This window comes from Clavelina lepadiformis, chromosome 8 (assembly GCF_947623445.1).
Source record: "Clavelina lepadiformis chromosome 8, kaClaLepa1.1, whole genome shotgun sequence".
Taxonomy (NCBI): Eukaryota; Metazoa; Chordata; class Ascidiacea; order Aplousobranchia; family Clavelinidae; genus Clavelina; species Clavelina lepadiformis.
In genome coordinates, this window is record NC_135247.1 from 13,965,866 (window position 1) to 13,979,911 (window position 14,046).

Here is a 14,046-nt window from a genome sequence, read left to right on the forward strand (position 1 = left end):
GTGTGTTTTCAGCTCTGAGAAATGTTTTTGGAAGCTATGAATCAATATTTTTAGTCAATTTACAGATATAGTTCTGTTGCAAACTAGCTGTGCGAAAAGTCTATTGTAATACGCTAAAATTGAATTCGATCAACCAAAACAACTGCATCATCCGTTACAAATAAGGTATATGAATATCTCTTCTGCACGTGGAATATCATGTCGTTCTTTACACCTTAACAGCCAAAAGAAGGGTGCAAATTTGCTAATCTAATAGCGTGTTTCGTATTTGCCTACGAAAGAGATTTGTCTAAATGCTATATTTCATACAGCTGTGTGCTACATCAGTGAAACGATGCCCGAAAGAAAGGGACATTTTCCACCACAGAATAATTTTCTGGATACAATTGCTTCAAGATTCGATGGAACACGTAGGTTGATACAACTGAACTGTAACCAAACTGTATTTCCTTTATTACAGAGTAAAGTTTAGAATTTCGATCCGTTTTGCTTTTTTCGGTATTTATTTCTTTCATTTCCGCTAATTCCTGTATAAGCCTCGGTGTTGGGAAGGGATTAAGTGAGAAGACGAAACATGTCGTTTTTGAAACTACTATTATAGTATTTTTCCGGGAATTCCCCCAAAACTTTCAAAATACACAATACTGAGCCTAATCAACTCGCCTCTATACCCTTTGACACCTTGCTTCAAAATTTCGGTAATGGAAAACATCCCGCTTCTCATACCCTTGCCACGATGACGTCATGATTAATTTATGATTAATTTCGCTGATACATCACAATGCATTAAGTATAGCACATTTAAAAGCTTAAGGCTTAATGAAAAGATCTTTAAAGTGTGATGAACAAGACTTTTATTTTTGGTCAGCGCCTCAGTTACTCTTACAGGCTTGTAACCTTATCAAGTTAACTCTTCAGAGTTTGTGAATTTTTGTTTAAAAGAATCTAAAAAGTTTATTCATTACCAAACGAATATCTTTGTCACTGTTAATATACCTGGTGACAAACATGCATATTATTACATGATTGTAAGGTGTTTTTCATTATTATTAATCATAGCACCAACAGTTTATTGAATAACATATTTGTCCTGTATAGAAATACTTTAAAGTGACCTTTGTCTCGCAGACAGCAATTTTGTCTTGGGCAGCGCCCAAGTCCCCGGGATATTTCCAATTGTTTACTGCTCCGATGGTTTTTGCGAGCTCACCGGTTTTCCACGGGGGCAGGTTTGCGATTCATTTTTCACGTCTCGCTTTCAAATGTTTAGCCAGATGCTTGATTGAAAACTTGATTAATTCTTACCTCAAAAATTAGCATTTGCCTTGTCTGCATACGCCATGATGGAAATTTATCGCAGGTGATGCGGAAATGTAGCTCGTGCCCGTTTCTCTATGGCAGTCTCACCAATGCGGAAGAGAAAGTCGAAATCTTAAATGCTTTGAAAAATCATGAGGAATTTGACACAGAGGTGGTTCTGTACAAAAAAAACAGTAAGTAGCTGATCGATTGTACTTTATCCCTTTGTAAGTTTCACGCTACGTCACACATAAACGTTCTGTACCCTGCCGTACTGGTTAAGTGACGGATTAACACTGAATTATAATTTATCTGGACAATTTATATAATTGTAAATACAAACCAAGCTTAACTTTACCATCCACTCCCACGATCTATTTTACGAGCAACGGGTCGGTATCGCAACGCTTGTCAACCTTTTTGTGGTGATAGGCCTATACACACTTTCGCATTTGCTTAAAAACCTTTTCTATCTCGATCATGTTCGGTTACAAGCCGCGAAAGCGATAGACAAAAAGACAAAATTGCTTTACATGGCATAAGGTTGAAGCTTCTGTTGTGAAACTTCGCTCATTTACGGAACGTGAACGTTGAAACAGTCGGTAAAGTCGTGTCATGCAGCTTAAGGTGTTTAAAGAATTGTTTGTTTGAGTCCTATATTACAAAATCCATTTACTCGGTGAAGTAGCCAACCAATGTACCTATCTTAAGGCAGACCTGGCTTCTAACTGCGCATGTCTTTCTTATATCTTTTTCTTCCACCGACGGAATTACTGCATTTTACTGCAGACAATATTATTTTGCTCAAAGCTGGATTTTTAAACTATATAACTCAGCTATCGATTTTATTTATGACCTTTCAAATAATAGGCATGTGGCATCTATAATTCCAACATCGATCAAAAATTATATCTTTCCGTGTGGCTGTAGTTGTAAAACTTTAAAATGTCATATTCAGCTTGGCTTTTAAATTAATAAATTGATACCAAGACGTGCTGTCTATTTTCTTTTCGTTGCCAATTTAATTTCCAAAGACATGTTTTTACGAGACATTGTTTCTAATTTGCCTAACAGGGTTTCTGACCTTTTCCTTGTGTTGAAACCTACACGGCCTGAGTCGATAAGGACATGTCGCTCAATTATCATACACTTGCTTGAAATTTTTCTTATTTCTTGGCCTGAAAAGTCAAAGGCTTAACGCGCTACAAGATCGAGTACTGAAATTGACAGTCTTTCTGTTACCAGTGTGGACTATCGTTTGAAATGATTTAAAAATGTTTTGCATCGAACGTGCTTAAAACGAGTTTTTATCCTTGTAAGTGTTAACTTGATCGTGTAATTATTGCACATTTCACACTTTTTCAGCAAATTTTGCAAATTATTGAAGTCAGGATTCCACGATAAGTTTTTTAGATAGCATTGGACAGAATTGTCGATTTCCTTATCACCTCCTTTCGTTTACAGACGAGCCGTTCCTGTGTCTTCTGGACATCGTACCTATAAAAAATGAAAAAAGTCAAGTGGTCATGTTCTTGGTTTCTCACAAGAATCTTCCCGTGAAAAACGGCTCAGAGGACAATGTTTCCGTAAATTCGGACAACAGCCATGCCTCGTTTTCATTAACAGGTCGGATCTTTTACTTAAACTTTTCCATTGTAACTCTGGTATACGTTTTATTCATTCGAAAAAGGTTAAATGCAACAAAAAAACAACCAAGTGGCGGTTCATTTACGTAGAATATTTCCGCGGTTAAATTTAAAGTTGCTGCCTGTATCCGATAAGATTTATCTTAATCGTTTGACAAAAATGCCGTAAATATTCACAGTGATGTTTTAATGCTAAATTCATAAACAACAGGAAGTTGCAACTCAGTGATTAGCAGTAAATCCGATGCAGCCTCATTCAAGAAACTTGGTCACAGAAGACGAAGCAGAGGTGTCCTTTATAACCTTTCACAAAATTTTGAAATTAAACCTAAGCCTGGATTTTTCAAGTCATTTTCACAAGTAAGCAATTATGCATTTTGCTTTTTATAGGGGGGGGGGGGGGGGGGGGGGGCATGATGGAGGTTTTTTCAGTTTTCCACAACATTCGCGATTTTGTGATTATTCTTCTGCGCAGTTTTCTTTTATTTCATTTAAGTGTTTAAAGAAAAAGGTATTGTGGATATTTCCTGTTCTTTCTTACTCCATGGATATGATATGAATCAATGCTATATCTATAAGCATTATTCTTTCACTCTGTATCACACTTGTTATTATCGCCTGTCTTAGAATAAATTGAATCAACCTCATTTCTTTTATGTCGTCATATTTTTATAAACTTAAATCTAATTTGTAGCGATTTTAGCGTCTATTAGGTCGACGCAAAAACGCTTCATTGGAATACAAAGTTTCTAATAATAAACCATCGCGGTTCACCATTCTCCACTTTGGAACAGCCAAAACAGCCTGGGACTGGTTTGTTATGTTCATCACAGTGTATATCACCGCTATGATACCATACTACGCAGCAGTACAGGTACAGTTTCACCTTTGAATATGAAAATCTTTCAGTCAACAACTTGTTATTTTGTTGCTATTTTTCTTCAAAATGTGGTTATACCCAGTGTTCCAACATACACAAAATACGACTGACAAAAAAGACTTTTTTCAGGCCGTTTAAAAACAACAGTTATTTTTATTTGGTTATAGTATATACTGTAGTATTCGATGAACGTGGCTAAAGCCTCCCTCAATCATCTGAATCAATGACGTGGCGGCAACAGACACTATGTATCAACTGACTATGTTTATCACTGATTCCAATCGATTTTTTTCTGTACAATCTATACATTCTATAGCGTATATACTTAATTAAGTCGTTTTCTTATTCACCTGAGCACGACGAATTACTCTGCACTTGTATGGCGAGCTGTAGCAATTGTGGTTTGTATTCATCACATTGTTTTGACTGCTATTAACAGAGCAGCTAATTAATCAGGCACTCCAGCTTTTTTTAACGTCAGGTCGAGCAAATGTGTTTGTTGAATATTGTCAGCACTTTCACGGTCTCAATAAATAATGATTTCCCCAACAAAGCTGCAAAAAATCCTTGCACGTCACTACAGTTCTAATTTAAAACGTATCATAATACTCATAACAAAGAAGACCAAATTGAAGCGACCTCTTTTGTTTATTTTAGTCCGTTCCCAGCGAGTATCTCAACGGAACGAAAACCTATTTCATAGGCAACGATTCGCCCACAGACACATTTTCGTTGGTAGTAGATTTTTTAATCGAGTTTGTGTTTATATCAGGTATGATACAATAATGACTTATATATAATAAAACCTAGATCTGGTTTCGGGTCTAGGCACTGTAAGCTCTAAAAGTATAATGTAACGTTTTAAATTGTAATGTAACTGGAACTTTTGAAGTTTGATAAAAGCGTTTATGAGAGTGTACTGATCAATTTATCTTGTATCTTACAACTTGATTATATTGAGCTGTCATGAATTATTTCTTGGTTATGTGTATCGTTTTTTTATGTTTGTGTTTTTAAAATCTATTTCTTTTAGACATCATTCTTACCTTTCGTACAACTTACGTCAACAAATCGGGTTGGGTTGTGGTTAATTCGAAGGATATCGCAACAAACTACTTTAGAACTTGGCTATTCTTTGATATTATTGCTGCCCTGCCAGTCGATACAATCTCGCATATTTTCCAAGTGGACCTTGTAAGTTGCTGTCCATGCGTTCATATATAAGATTACTGTTGACAATACAGTCCATTTAGCAGTTGAAAGAAGGTTAATTTATGATGATTTTATTAAAGGGAGATAGTAAATTTTCGTTAAAGAGAATAATATCGGTTCAAATGGGGTGCAAATGATTGGTACTACTGTAATGATTGGTACTGAGACATCTAGTTTGGTACTACTGTAAAAGCAACAGCCAGCTTGTGGGTTTGCTCGCAACCAAGTTGAACAACAATTCTGTTTCTTTTAAAGCCTCTTTTCTATTCCTGTCTTTATCTGATAACATGTGCAAAAAATTTAGAGTGTGCAGCCCATGCCAATGCTAAAGCTTGTTCGTCTTTTCCGACTTATTCGTCTCTTTCACAAGGCGGAGAGATGGTTTCAGTATAGTGCTGTTGTTCTTATCATGCTTATGCTTGCGTTTGGCCTTGTGGCACATTGGCTGGCCTGCGTCTGGCTCCATATTGGTTGGAAAGAATTTCAACTTCAACCATTCAGAAGCAACGGCGGCGTCGGTAAGCCCTCTGCCAAGCGTAGGCCTACGTGGTTTATTACAATTTGATGATCGCCGCGATCAAGTGATCTGTTATCGCTTGTTTTTAAGACATGTACTTGACCTTTATTTATAAACTGCCTGCTGAAAAATTCATTTGTTCATACGTTTTATATGATTCAACCGTGTTGACTTTTGGCGATCGGTAAACACTTGTAGAACTGAAAACAGGAGTAGACCCCTTTTTAATTTCTTCTCGGGATATTTTAATCTGTACTTATGCTGACTTTTGTGGTCAGGTTGGCTGCATGAGTTGAGCGAAACCCTTCAAAAACCTTTTTATTCAAATGGAACGGGAGGCCCTGATGTTACCAGCTCATACATAACTTCACTTTATTTCACCTTAAGCAGCTTAACAAGCGTGGGATTTGGCAACGTTTCGGCAAATACTAATAACGAAAAAATCTTTTCCATTTGTATTATGATAATTGGAGGTAAAAACTTTTTTGTTTGTAATTTGTGTCCAGTTAAATGTATTTTTACCTGCTGTTCATTTCATGTATTCCTTTTTACCTATAAATACTCAGCGTTCGCTTTACTTCCAAATCTTCCAAATCTATTTAATTTTATTTATCCAGCGCTCATGCACGCTGTTGTGTTTGGAAATGTGACCGCAATAATACAGCGGATGTACGCTAAACGATCCCAGTATGATATCAAGATGAGAGATTTGAAGGACTTTATTAAAATACACAGGTGCGCTGCAAGCAACCCACAACCAAACCCTGATGGTCGTTTCATATAACGACTTTTCACTTCTGTTAATCACTTGCAACAAGTTCTGTTGTTAAACAGGTTGCCGAAATCGACCAAGGAACGCATGATCAATCATTTTCAGTATACTTGGGACACCAACAGTGGAGTCAATGCAAAAAAGGTTAGATCTTGTCGTTTGCTCCGATCGATCTGACACGATTGCAGAGCTAATTTGTACTCTTTTAAACTAGTTTCTGTTTTCTATAAACCATTTTATCTTACTCTTGCAAAAACAGGTTCTCAAAGATTTTCCAGCCGACATACAGGCCGATGTTGCTATGCACATTTACAAAGATGTTCTAAACATTCCCATATTTCGAAAAGGGCCCGAGGTTTGTATACAGAATGTTTTTTTTTAAATAAAGGCAAGTTCTGCACATTCTGTTATAAACTGGCACACGGTTAAAAGACTTTCTCCACCGTTTAACCTGCAAAAGTGTTTAATTGAAGCCTAAAAGGTCAAAGTCACTTCTTGTTGGACGATAAAGTTTTAATTCTTTTGCGCAGGGTATGCGCAGGTATCTCTCCCTTCATATCGAACAGCGCAAAATATCTCCAGGAGAGGTGATGATATACGATGGCGATCCATTGTCTTCGGTTAACTACGTATGCAAAGGCTCGCTGGAAGTCTTGAAAAACGATCTTGTGATATCTATTCTGAGTAAGTATTACACCGAATGACGTACCGTTAGGAGGGTGGCATTTCTTGAAAGTTCCCATCACGCAATATACAATTTATCTTGGGTAATATTGTTGTGAAACTGCTTCGAAGGCAAGGGCGACTTATTTGGCGCCGACATGAACGAAGCTCCTTACAATGCAATGACGTCACACGCCGACGTGAAGGCCTTGAGTTATTGTGAATTGGAATGCATTTCCGCGAAAGGTTTAAAAGGTGTAATAGAATACTTTCCCGAATTTGCGCCGTCAGTCATGCAACACATGAGGTAACCAGTTTAGTTAATTATTTTGTTGAAAATTCGTTTTGCACTTTTTTCGAAATCGTTATGATCACTACATTACTTTTATAAGTACTATATTACCGTATAGGCTACTTTGTTTTATCTCAAAATGGTTGATGAAAAATGCATTAGACTGGATAACATGATGATTTGAGCTCTTTCCGTGATTTAAGCTTCTTAACGTCACCTCATCTGATTGCTCACACGGCTTATGCAGCTCTTTGCGCATCTGTTAGTTTGTTAAAATCCTTTTTAAGGATTGTGATGACAACCGTATAGTTAGGGCAAGCCTTCTGAATTTTGGCAATAGTTGTTAAAATTTTGTCTATCAAAATGCGAGTAGCTAATGATTGAAGAATGAAATGTTTCATATTGTGTTGATTTTCTTGCGAAGATTTGCTTGAACAAGTTTGCGAAAATTAATTCCATATAGAACATTTCTGAACCCCCAGAAACAAAATCAATGATACCGTGATGTGCGTTTTAATCAGTATAGAACTAAACAGATTTCTTACTAAACCACACTTAAAACTATATCGCCCATTAAAGCTTGTTTCGTACCAAGTTTGTCTTAATCATACTCTAGGTCACTATTGAAATAAATTGCTTGCCGTTAGATGCCATAAACGCCTCATTTCAATGCAGATCAGATTTCTCCTGCAACCTCAGTCAGCCATGTGGATCGACTGCCGAACAGGGTAGGTACAATTTGAAGACATTGTGTGATTTTTTATTTTTTAATACTTTTATTACTTTGTGTTTGAACTTTTTAGAACTTGACCATATTTAATTTTACTGTCAGTATATCGTCAATTAAGCTAGCTTGTAATCTTATTACGTTTTTTTTTCTTTTCCATAGAGAGCTGATTTTTAATGATTAATTGGATTTTTATTGTTGCTGTTTTACCAATCTCCTCAGTTATGCCTGTGTATTTTTTCGAAGACTGCGTTTGCAATATCATTTTTCCATGTGAACTGGTATTGGTATACCGAAATAGGTTGTCTTAATACTAATTTTGCAATTTCTTTTTTGCCTGCGTGTACCGCACTAGACCAAATTTCGGTGGCTCTAGAGCGCGCTTTCAGAGAGAAAGTTAAAATCGTTATTAATTTAGTGAGGTTGAAACTTTTAATCGATGGGCTGGTTCCATTTTATGTTAGCGATATCTCGTGGGATTTCACTTAATTTCGCTTCATTATGCATGCTAACTACAGCTAATGGCTTTGCTTACCGGTAATTATACCACTGTTTCTTTGTAGCTATGTGGTTCACATCAACAGGTAAAGAAACAATTGCAAACACTTTAAAACGAAAGGAACGACTTTAAAAAATTTATGTAAAACCGTTAATCGTTGCATGGTAGGTTTATTGTTTTCTAATCAAACTTTTGCATAATTTTGTAAAAGTACGGTTTACTCCAATGCAGGCTATACTGTACAGTAGTTTACGGGTCATGTTGAAGTTGAAGCTTATATACGGTTTCAGCTTTTGTTTTATTTTTTAGTCTCATCTGCATAAGATTTATTTTTATTATTATTTTTTGAAGTTTACATTGTTAGAGTAGCTTACATAAGCTTTTTTATTTTCTTTCCATTATTTTCTGCGAGTGGTGTTTGGTATTGATGTTAACGTCCGAAGATGTTTGGGACAACGTATAATTGTGATGTGGTTTATGATTTCATAAAATGATGTGTTGTAGTTACCGAAATTTTTCATATTGGGCTAAGATCTTTAATGTCTCTTATAAGATTCGTTATGTGGTTATGTTATACTGCTACACCAGTTTTGTTTAAAATTGTCTATTGTATTTTGAACGTTAAATAACTTAAAGAAAAAAGTAGTTTAACTTGCGACAAGCCCAAGAATTCTAAAAAATGTTTTAAAATTAACTCAGTTGAAAAACGCTATTTTATGCAGTCGGTGAGACAAGCAATTTAAATTGTAAGAATGACGCTACCTGTTACTCTTCTGGAGGATCCTCTACGGAATCATATTGCGATTCTCGAGAGCATAAGATCAAGGAAAAACCTAACGAAGCGTCATACTTTGCAAGAGATAACAGATCCGACATCTCGCAGGATGAAATTTCTCTTTTGTCGGTGAAAGGTTGGTGATTACTGATGATAACCTGACACTAAAAAACGCTAAAATCATTGTAGCCTTCGCTTAAGCGAAAAATTGCAGGCTTCATGGAAAGACAGTTTTTTTTTTAAGTCTATGTATAAAAATCTAAGCGCCCTTCGTTCTGAGTTAAATTTATGGCTTCAGTAAAATGCAGATACTATAGAAATATTTGATGCTTTGCGTGCATAAGATTTATAAACCTCAAGTCATATTGTCACGAAATTGTTATGAAACAGATATAACATTCACAACTACATCTTCGCAGCACGAAACAAAATCTTTTCAACTTCTTATGAGGAAACCGTTCTTCATGAAAATATCAACTCATCTTCCGTGACTCTTGAGAATACTGCATCAGCTGAAAAACAGGGAGTTAATGTATCTGTTGAGTCCGGACCTAAAGAGAAAGAATTTGAGACGTTGGACGTTCCCTTTGTTAATTTCATTACTTCTCCAAGAAAAGAAACAGCATATTCGTCGTCTTCTTCACTGGACAATAGAAACTTATGTCCGGGAAAAACAAGGCTAAAGTTTGACGAAGAACATACAACCGAAAATAACCAAGACCCGATCAAAAAGACTTACAATTCATCCAGACTGACGACCTTTTTCAATTCGTTTAATGATTTTTTCAGTGAGTTGTAGGACTTGCTGCCTGTTCTTGATAGATTTTTTTCAACAAATCATGGCTTAGATAACCGCAAAGTTTTGAACTTGGTGCTTTCCATAACAGACTTTGTGTAAGCAATATTTCGATTTTTTGCAATGAGATATTAATGATTATCCTCTTATAGCCAGAAAATCTAACTCTGAAATGGACATCAGCAGGTTTGCGCAAGAATCGAACGGTCGTGGTAATATTTCTCGACCTTCCTGCTTCAAGAAGTCTCTTCTTTCCCTGGATAGCAGAAATCCGAGGTACGCAAAATGCTGATAACAAAATTTTCAAGTAAAAACACTGAAATAAAACAATGGAACTAAAAAAGTTACTGGATATATATTTGCTGTAGTTCGCAACGCTCGGATTGGTTCAATGCTTCTGGTGAAAAACGCGTCACGTTCTTCGACCAATTACAAAATGACACAACGTTTCGATCAAAAACGACAGAATTCAAAAGTTTAGCATCTAAATCGAACTCCTCAAAAAGGTATTCGAGGATTAGTTTGTTGCACGTGCGCAGAAAGCATACGTTATTGAAATAAACAAAACTATCAAAAATAAAAATAATAAAAGAAATAATTTGCTCTAAACTTAGTACTGACGATTTTGATGTGGAATCGGCTAAAATTGAAAATCTCAACCTTTCGGTTACTTCAAAATTGCAAATAAAACAAGAGAAGCAACCGTGCTTTCTTTCAACTGGTGCTTCACAACGTTGTGGGCGGTCGGATTCAATCGATAGTTCCAGTGAAACTGAATGCGATCGAACAGGAGGACACGAACAAGAACAAGATGAAGAACTGTTTAGGTTGGTGAACGAATCCTCGAGTCATGAAGAAAAACTTGGAAAATCTTGTCATCACGACCTGTCTGGACAAAATCAATCGGGATGCGTTGGTAAATCCGTCAACACGAAGGCAAATCGCAACACACGTCGCAAGCGGCGACTACGCAGAAGGTCAAGCGTTACCCAAAGCGACTTCCGAGCAGCCACAAAGAGGCAATGCGCGGACCAGGACGCACTAAAAAGAGCCACAGAAACTGAAGATGGTGGCGTTACAGTTTATCTAAGTGGGTCTGATGATCCGACCCGGACAAGTAATCATGGCAGATCAACCAGCAGCGAAAGGGTAAATCAAGAACAAATTTGCGGAAAAGATTCGATCATCGGCGAAGTCACGCGACGACTACGGTTCTTGTCTTCACAGGTAAGTTGTAAAATGATCTCTGACCATGGTATATAACGTCAGTAAAGAATTACTAATTTTAGTGGCACGCTTTCCAAGACTTAGGATCTGGCGTTATTATTTCTTCGTATTATACTTAACGTTAACCATTATAAGTAGTCGTTACTGTTTAATCAGCAAACAAAGTTTAAATGATTTTAGATGATTTCCATGAAAACTGAGATGGAAAATCTCACCATGCTTCTGAATGGCAATACTAGCGCAACCAATTTACGAAAAGAGCTGGATGTGGAACAAGACAGCTTGAGTAGAACAGCTTTGAGCCGCAACGGGACTTTGTTAAAACGTGAAAACGAAGCACGTCACGAAACTTATCCCCTTTCTCCTGATTATAAAAAGGAGTTCACGCCGGTCTCACTGCCCCACGCAAGAGCGTTATTCTCTACAGACAAAGTGCACAACTTCGATCATCAGGCTTTGAGCAAGCAGGCAGCACACACCAAGTCCTTACCTGATAAGCTCGTTGCTGCCCCCGTGTGCACACTTACGGCACCTAATGGTGAAACAAACGAAATACTTATTCTGCCAAACCATCGAAGTGCGACAACTTTTGACAAGGATATCTGTGGCTTGGCAAAAAGAGGCGTAAATCACCCGCCATCATTATATTTAAGTCCCTCTGGCCCCAAGGTAAATAATAATCACAAAAACGGGTCGGTCACTGACCTTAGTTCTTCATGCAGCAGTGACTGTGTCGTCTACCCTTTGGATTTTGACCAAAATTGTTCCAAATACTTCACGTGGAATTATTTGGAATTACGCGGAAACGGTTTTCAATTATTTTAAACAGAAAATGTCTTCCATCTAATTCACGCAACTTCTAGATCGAAATCAAGGAATGTTATATTGCCAAGCTTTCCATCCTGCGGAACTAGCAATGAAAGTGAGTCATTATCAGCTTGAGTCCAACTACCTGCATTGAGGACTAATTGTCCATAAAAAATTGTTGTTTGTTCCTTTGGTTGCGTACAAACCTGTGCAAGATCTTTAGTCATAGTTATATTTTGGTATGTGGTCTTGGCTATATCACTATATATGAGTGTGTTACATAACGGTGGCATTTTTACCTAACTGTTCACATATAGCTTAGAATCATTGGACGTTTTGCAATAATCCTTTTTGATTTTGAAAACTGAAAAATGAACAATTTATCAGTATGGTTATTATTTATTGGCGGATTGTAGTCATCTTAGCTAAGTATTTTATAAATTATATATCGGCCGTTACATCGGTGTTCTATGTTGCTATACAACCTAAAATGTCCGTTACTCAAACTGTTTTAAGCATTAAGTTAAAATCTCTTATATGTTATACCTATAACTTGCTGCTAAATAAAGCCACATGTCTTTATTTGCTGTTGTATGAAGAGTTGAAATATTCTAAAATAAAAGTCACAGGCCCGTTTACTATCTATATGATTTCAATTACAAGAAAGTTACATCGAAATCCACGATAAAACTGTTTACTGATAAGTTCTGCAGCTGGTTACCCCACATAAAATTGCATGAAAAAAGGTAATACCAACATCTCGTTCGGTATAACTTCAAAGAAACGCAGGAAAAACATGAAGGTGACACAATGAATCAATTCTTCAATCAATTTTGCAACAATAATTGCCTATAGGTTTATATACAGTCATTTTTATGGGTTTTATTACCAGGATTCCTCATGTTTATGAAACCAAAGCTATTGAAACTAAACAAAATGTTGTTTCCCCTATCAGCATATGTTTATATTTCTAAAAGAGATATTGTTATCATAAAACACCTAAATTCTGTGTGCTGTTATCATTAACTAACGCTATTCACAATTTAAAACGCACAAAAAATTATAAAACGCCTCCATTTTATACCCACTGCCCTTTCTTGTCTTCTTCTATCCAAACTAATGGACGAAAACAGGCCAAACAATACCAATCGATGTGATTTTACTATGGTATCCAAAATCACCCGCAATAGAAATCAAACTTACTTTGAGTGAAAAAATACGAGAAGTGGGCCTGATTACTTACTAGGCCTTATTTGCTGCAGGTACCTTACATATAACGTATATGTTAGGTTATATACATTACGGAAAAAATGACAAATTGTTTTTTTTGTTCTCTTATTCAGAAGTTTATTTTATGTAAATAGGTCATAAATTTTAGCTGAATATTTTATTTGCTATAAGCGCTCGGCCATAACAATAAATTTGTACGCATGGTTATGCCTACGCAGCGTGCTGATTGAACGAAGAAAAACGCCAAATCTATCATCGTATAAAGGTGGGTCCACGCAAAGTGAACGTGCCTGCTTATTATATTTATTTTTGTGGAGCGGGCTACAGCAGAGGAATTAACAGACGACCATAAAACACAGTACATAACATGCCCTGTGAGGTCCCTACCGACATTTGAATCAAATAAGTGCATCTGTCCCTATTTATACTTCTTTCTCTTTATTTATGCTTCAGGTTCTCTTTACTACGCGACTCTTTCCAATGCTTCTTAATTGAAAGTGCATTATTTCCTACTTATTATTAACAATTACAAATTTGTTACCATCTGTACGCGATGTATTTAACTTTAAACTACATATAGCCTGCATGATATTTTTAGGCTTTACTTATCCAAACTTTTTCTGCTTAATTTGGTTTAAGTTTCGATTTGACATATAGTTTGACCAAACAGGAAAGACAAAAAACAATAAGATCAAGTTTTAAAG

At 36.4% G+C, this 14,046-nt stretch overlaps 1 protein-coding gene across 2 annotated transcripts; it reads left to right on the top strand.

Moving 5' to 3' along the window:
* Window positions 1-53: 53 nt before the first annotated feature.
* On the top strand, window positions 54-12,734 carry LOC143469711 (voltage-gated inwardly rectifying potassium channel KCNH6-like). 2 transcript variants are annotated; one of them, XM_076967502.1, is made up of 24 exons: window positions 54-165; window positions 312-410; window positions 1,129-1,229; window positions 1,361-1,493; window positions 2,764-2,925; window positions 3,157-3,305; window positions 3,649-3,819; window positions 4,483-4,597; window positions 4,859-5,019; window positions 5,342-5,555; window positions 5,833-6,027; window positions 6,172-6,289; window positions 6,389-6,470; window positions 6,586-6,681; window positions 6,857-7,010; window positions 7,122-7,296; window positions 7,957-8,009; window positions 9,230-9,418; window positions 9,702-10,070; window positions 10,231-10,354; window positions 10,447-10,584; window positions 10,693-11,305; window positions 11,486-11,974; window positions 12,135-12,734. In XM_076967502.1, the coding sequence occupies exons 2-24, from the start codon at window positions 335-337 to the stop codon at window positions 12,150-12,152; spliced, it is 4,095 nt and encodes a 1,364-aa protein (XP_076823617.1). In that variant the 5' UTR covers window positions 54-165; window positions 312-334; the 3' UTR covers window positions 12,153-12,734. The 2 variants fall into 2 exon arrangements, with proteins under 2 accessions (XP_076823617.1, XP_076823616.1); XM_076967501.1 differs by having other exon boundaries at window positions 11,486-12,734.
* Window positions 12,735-14,046: the final 1,312 nt, after the last annotated feature.

Bases quoted from the DNA above. Each gene is read 5' to 3' on its own strand.
- LOC143469711 (XM_076967501.1), top strand. From the start codon at position 335: ATGCCCGAAAGAAAGGGACATTTTCCACCACAGAATAATTTTCTGGAT. The intron at 5,020-5,341 runs GTAAGTTGCTGT...CAAAAAATTTAG, and splicing joins ATATTTTCCAAGTGGACCTT to AGTGTGCAGCCCATGCCAAT. The intron at 11,306-11,485 runs GTAAGTTGTAAA...AAATGATTTTAG, and splicing joins TACGGTTCTTGTCTTCACAG to ATGATTTCCATGAAAACTGA.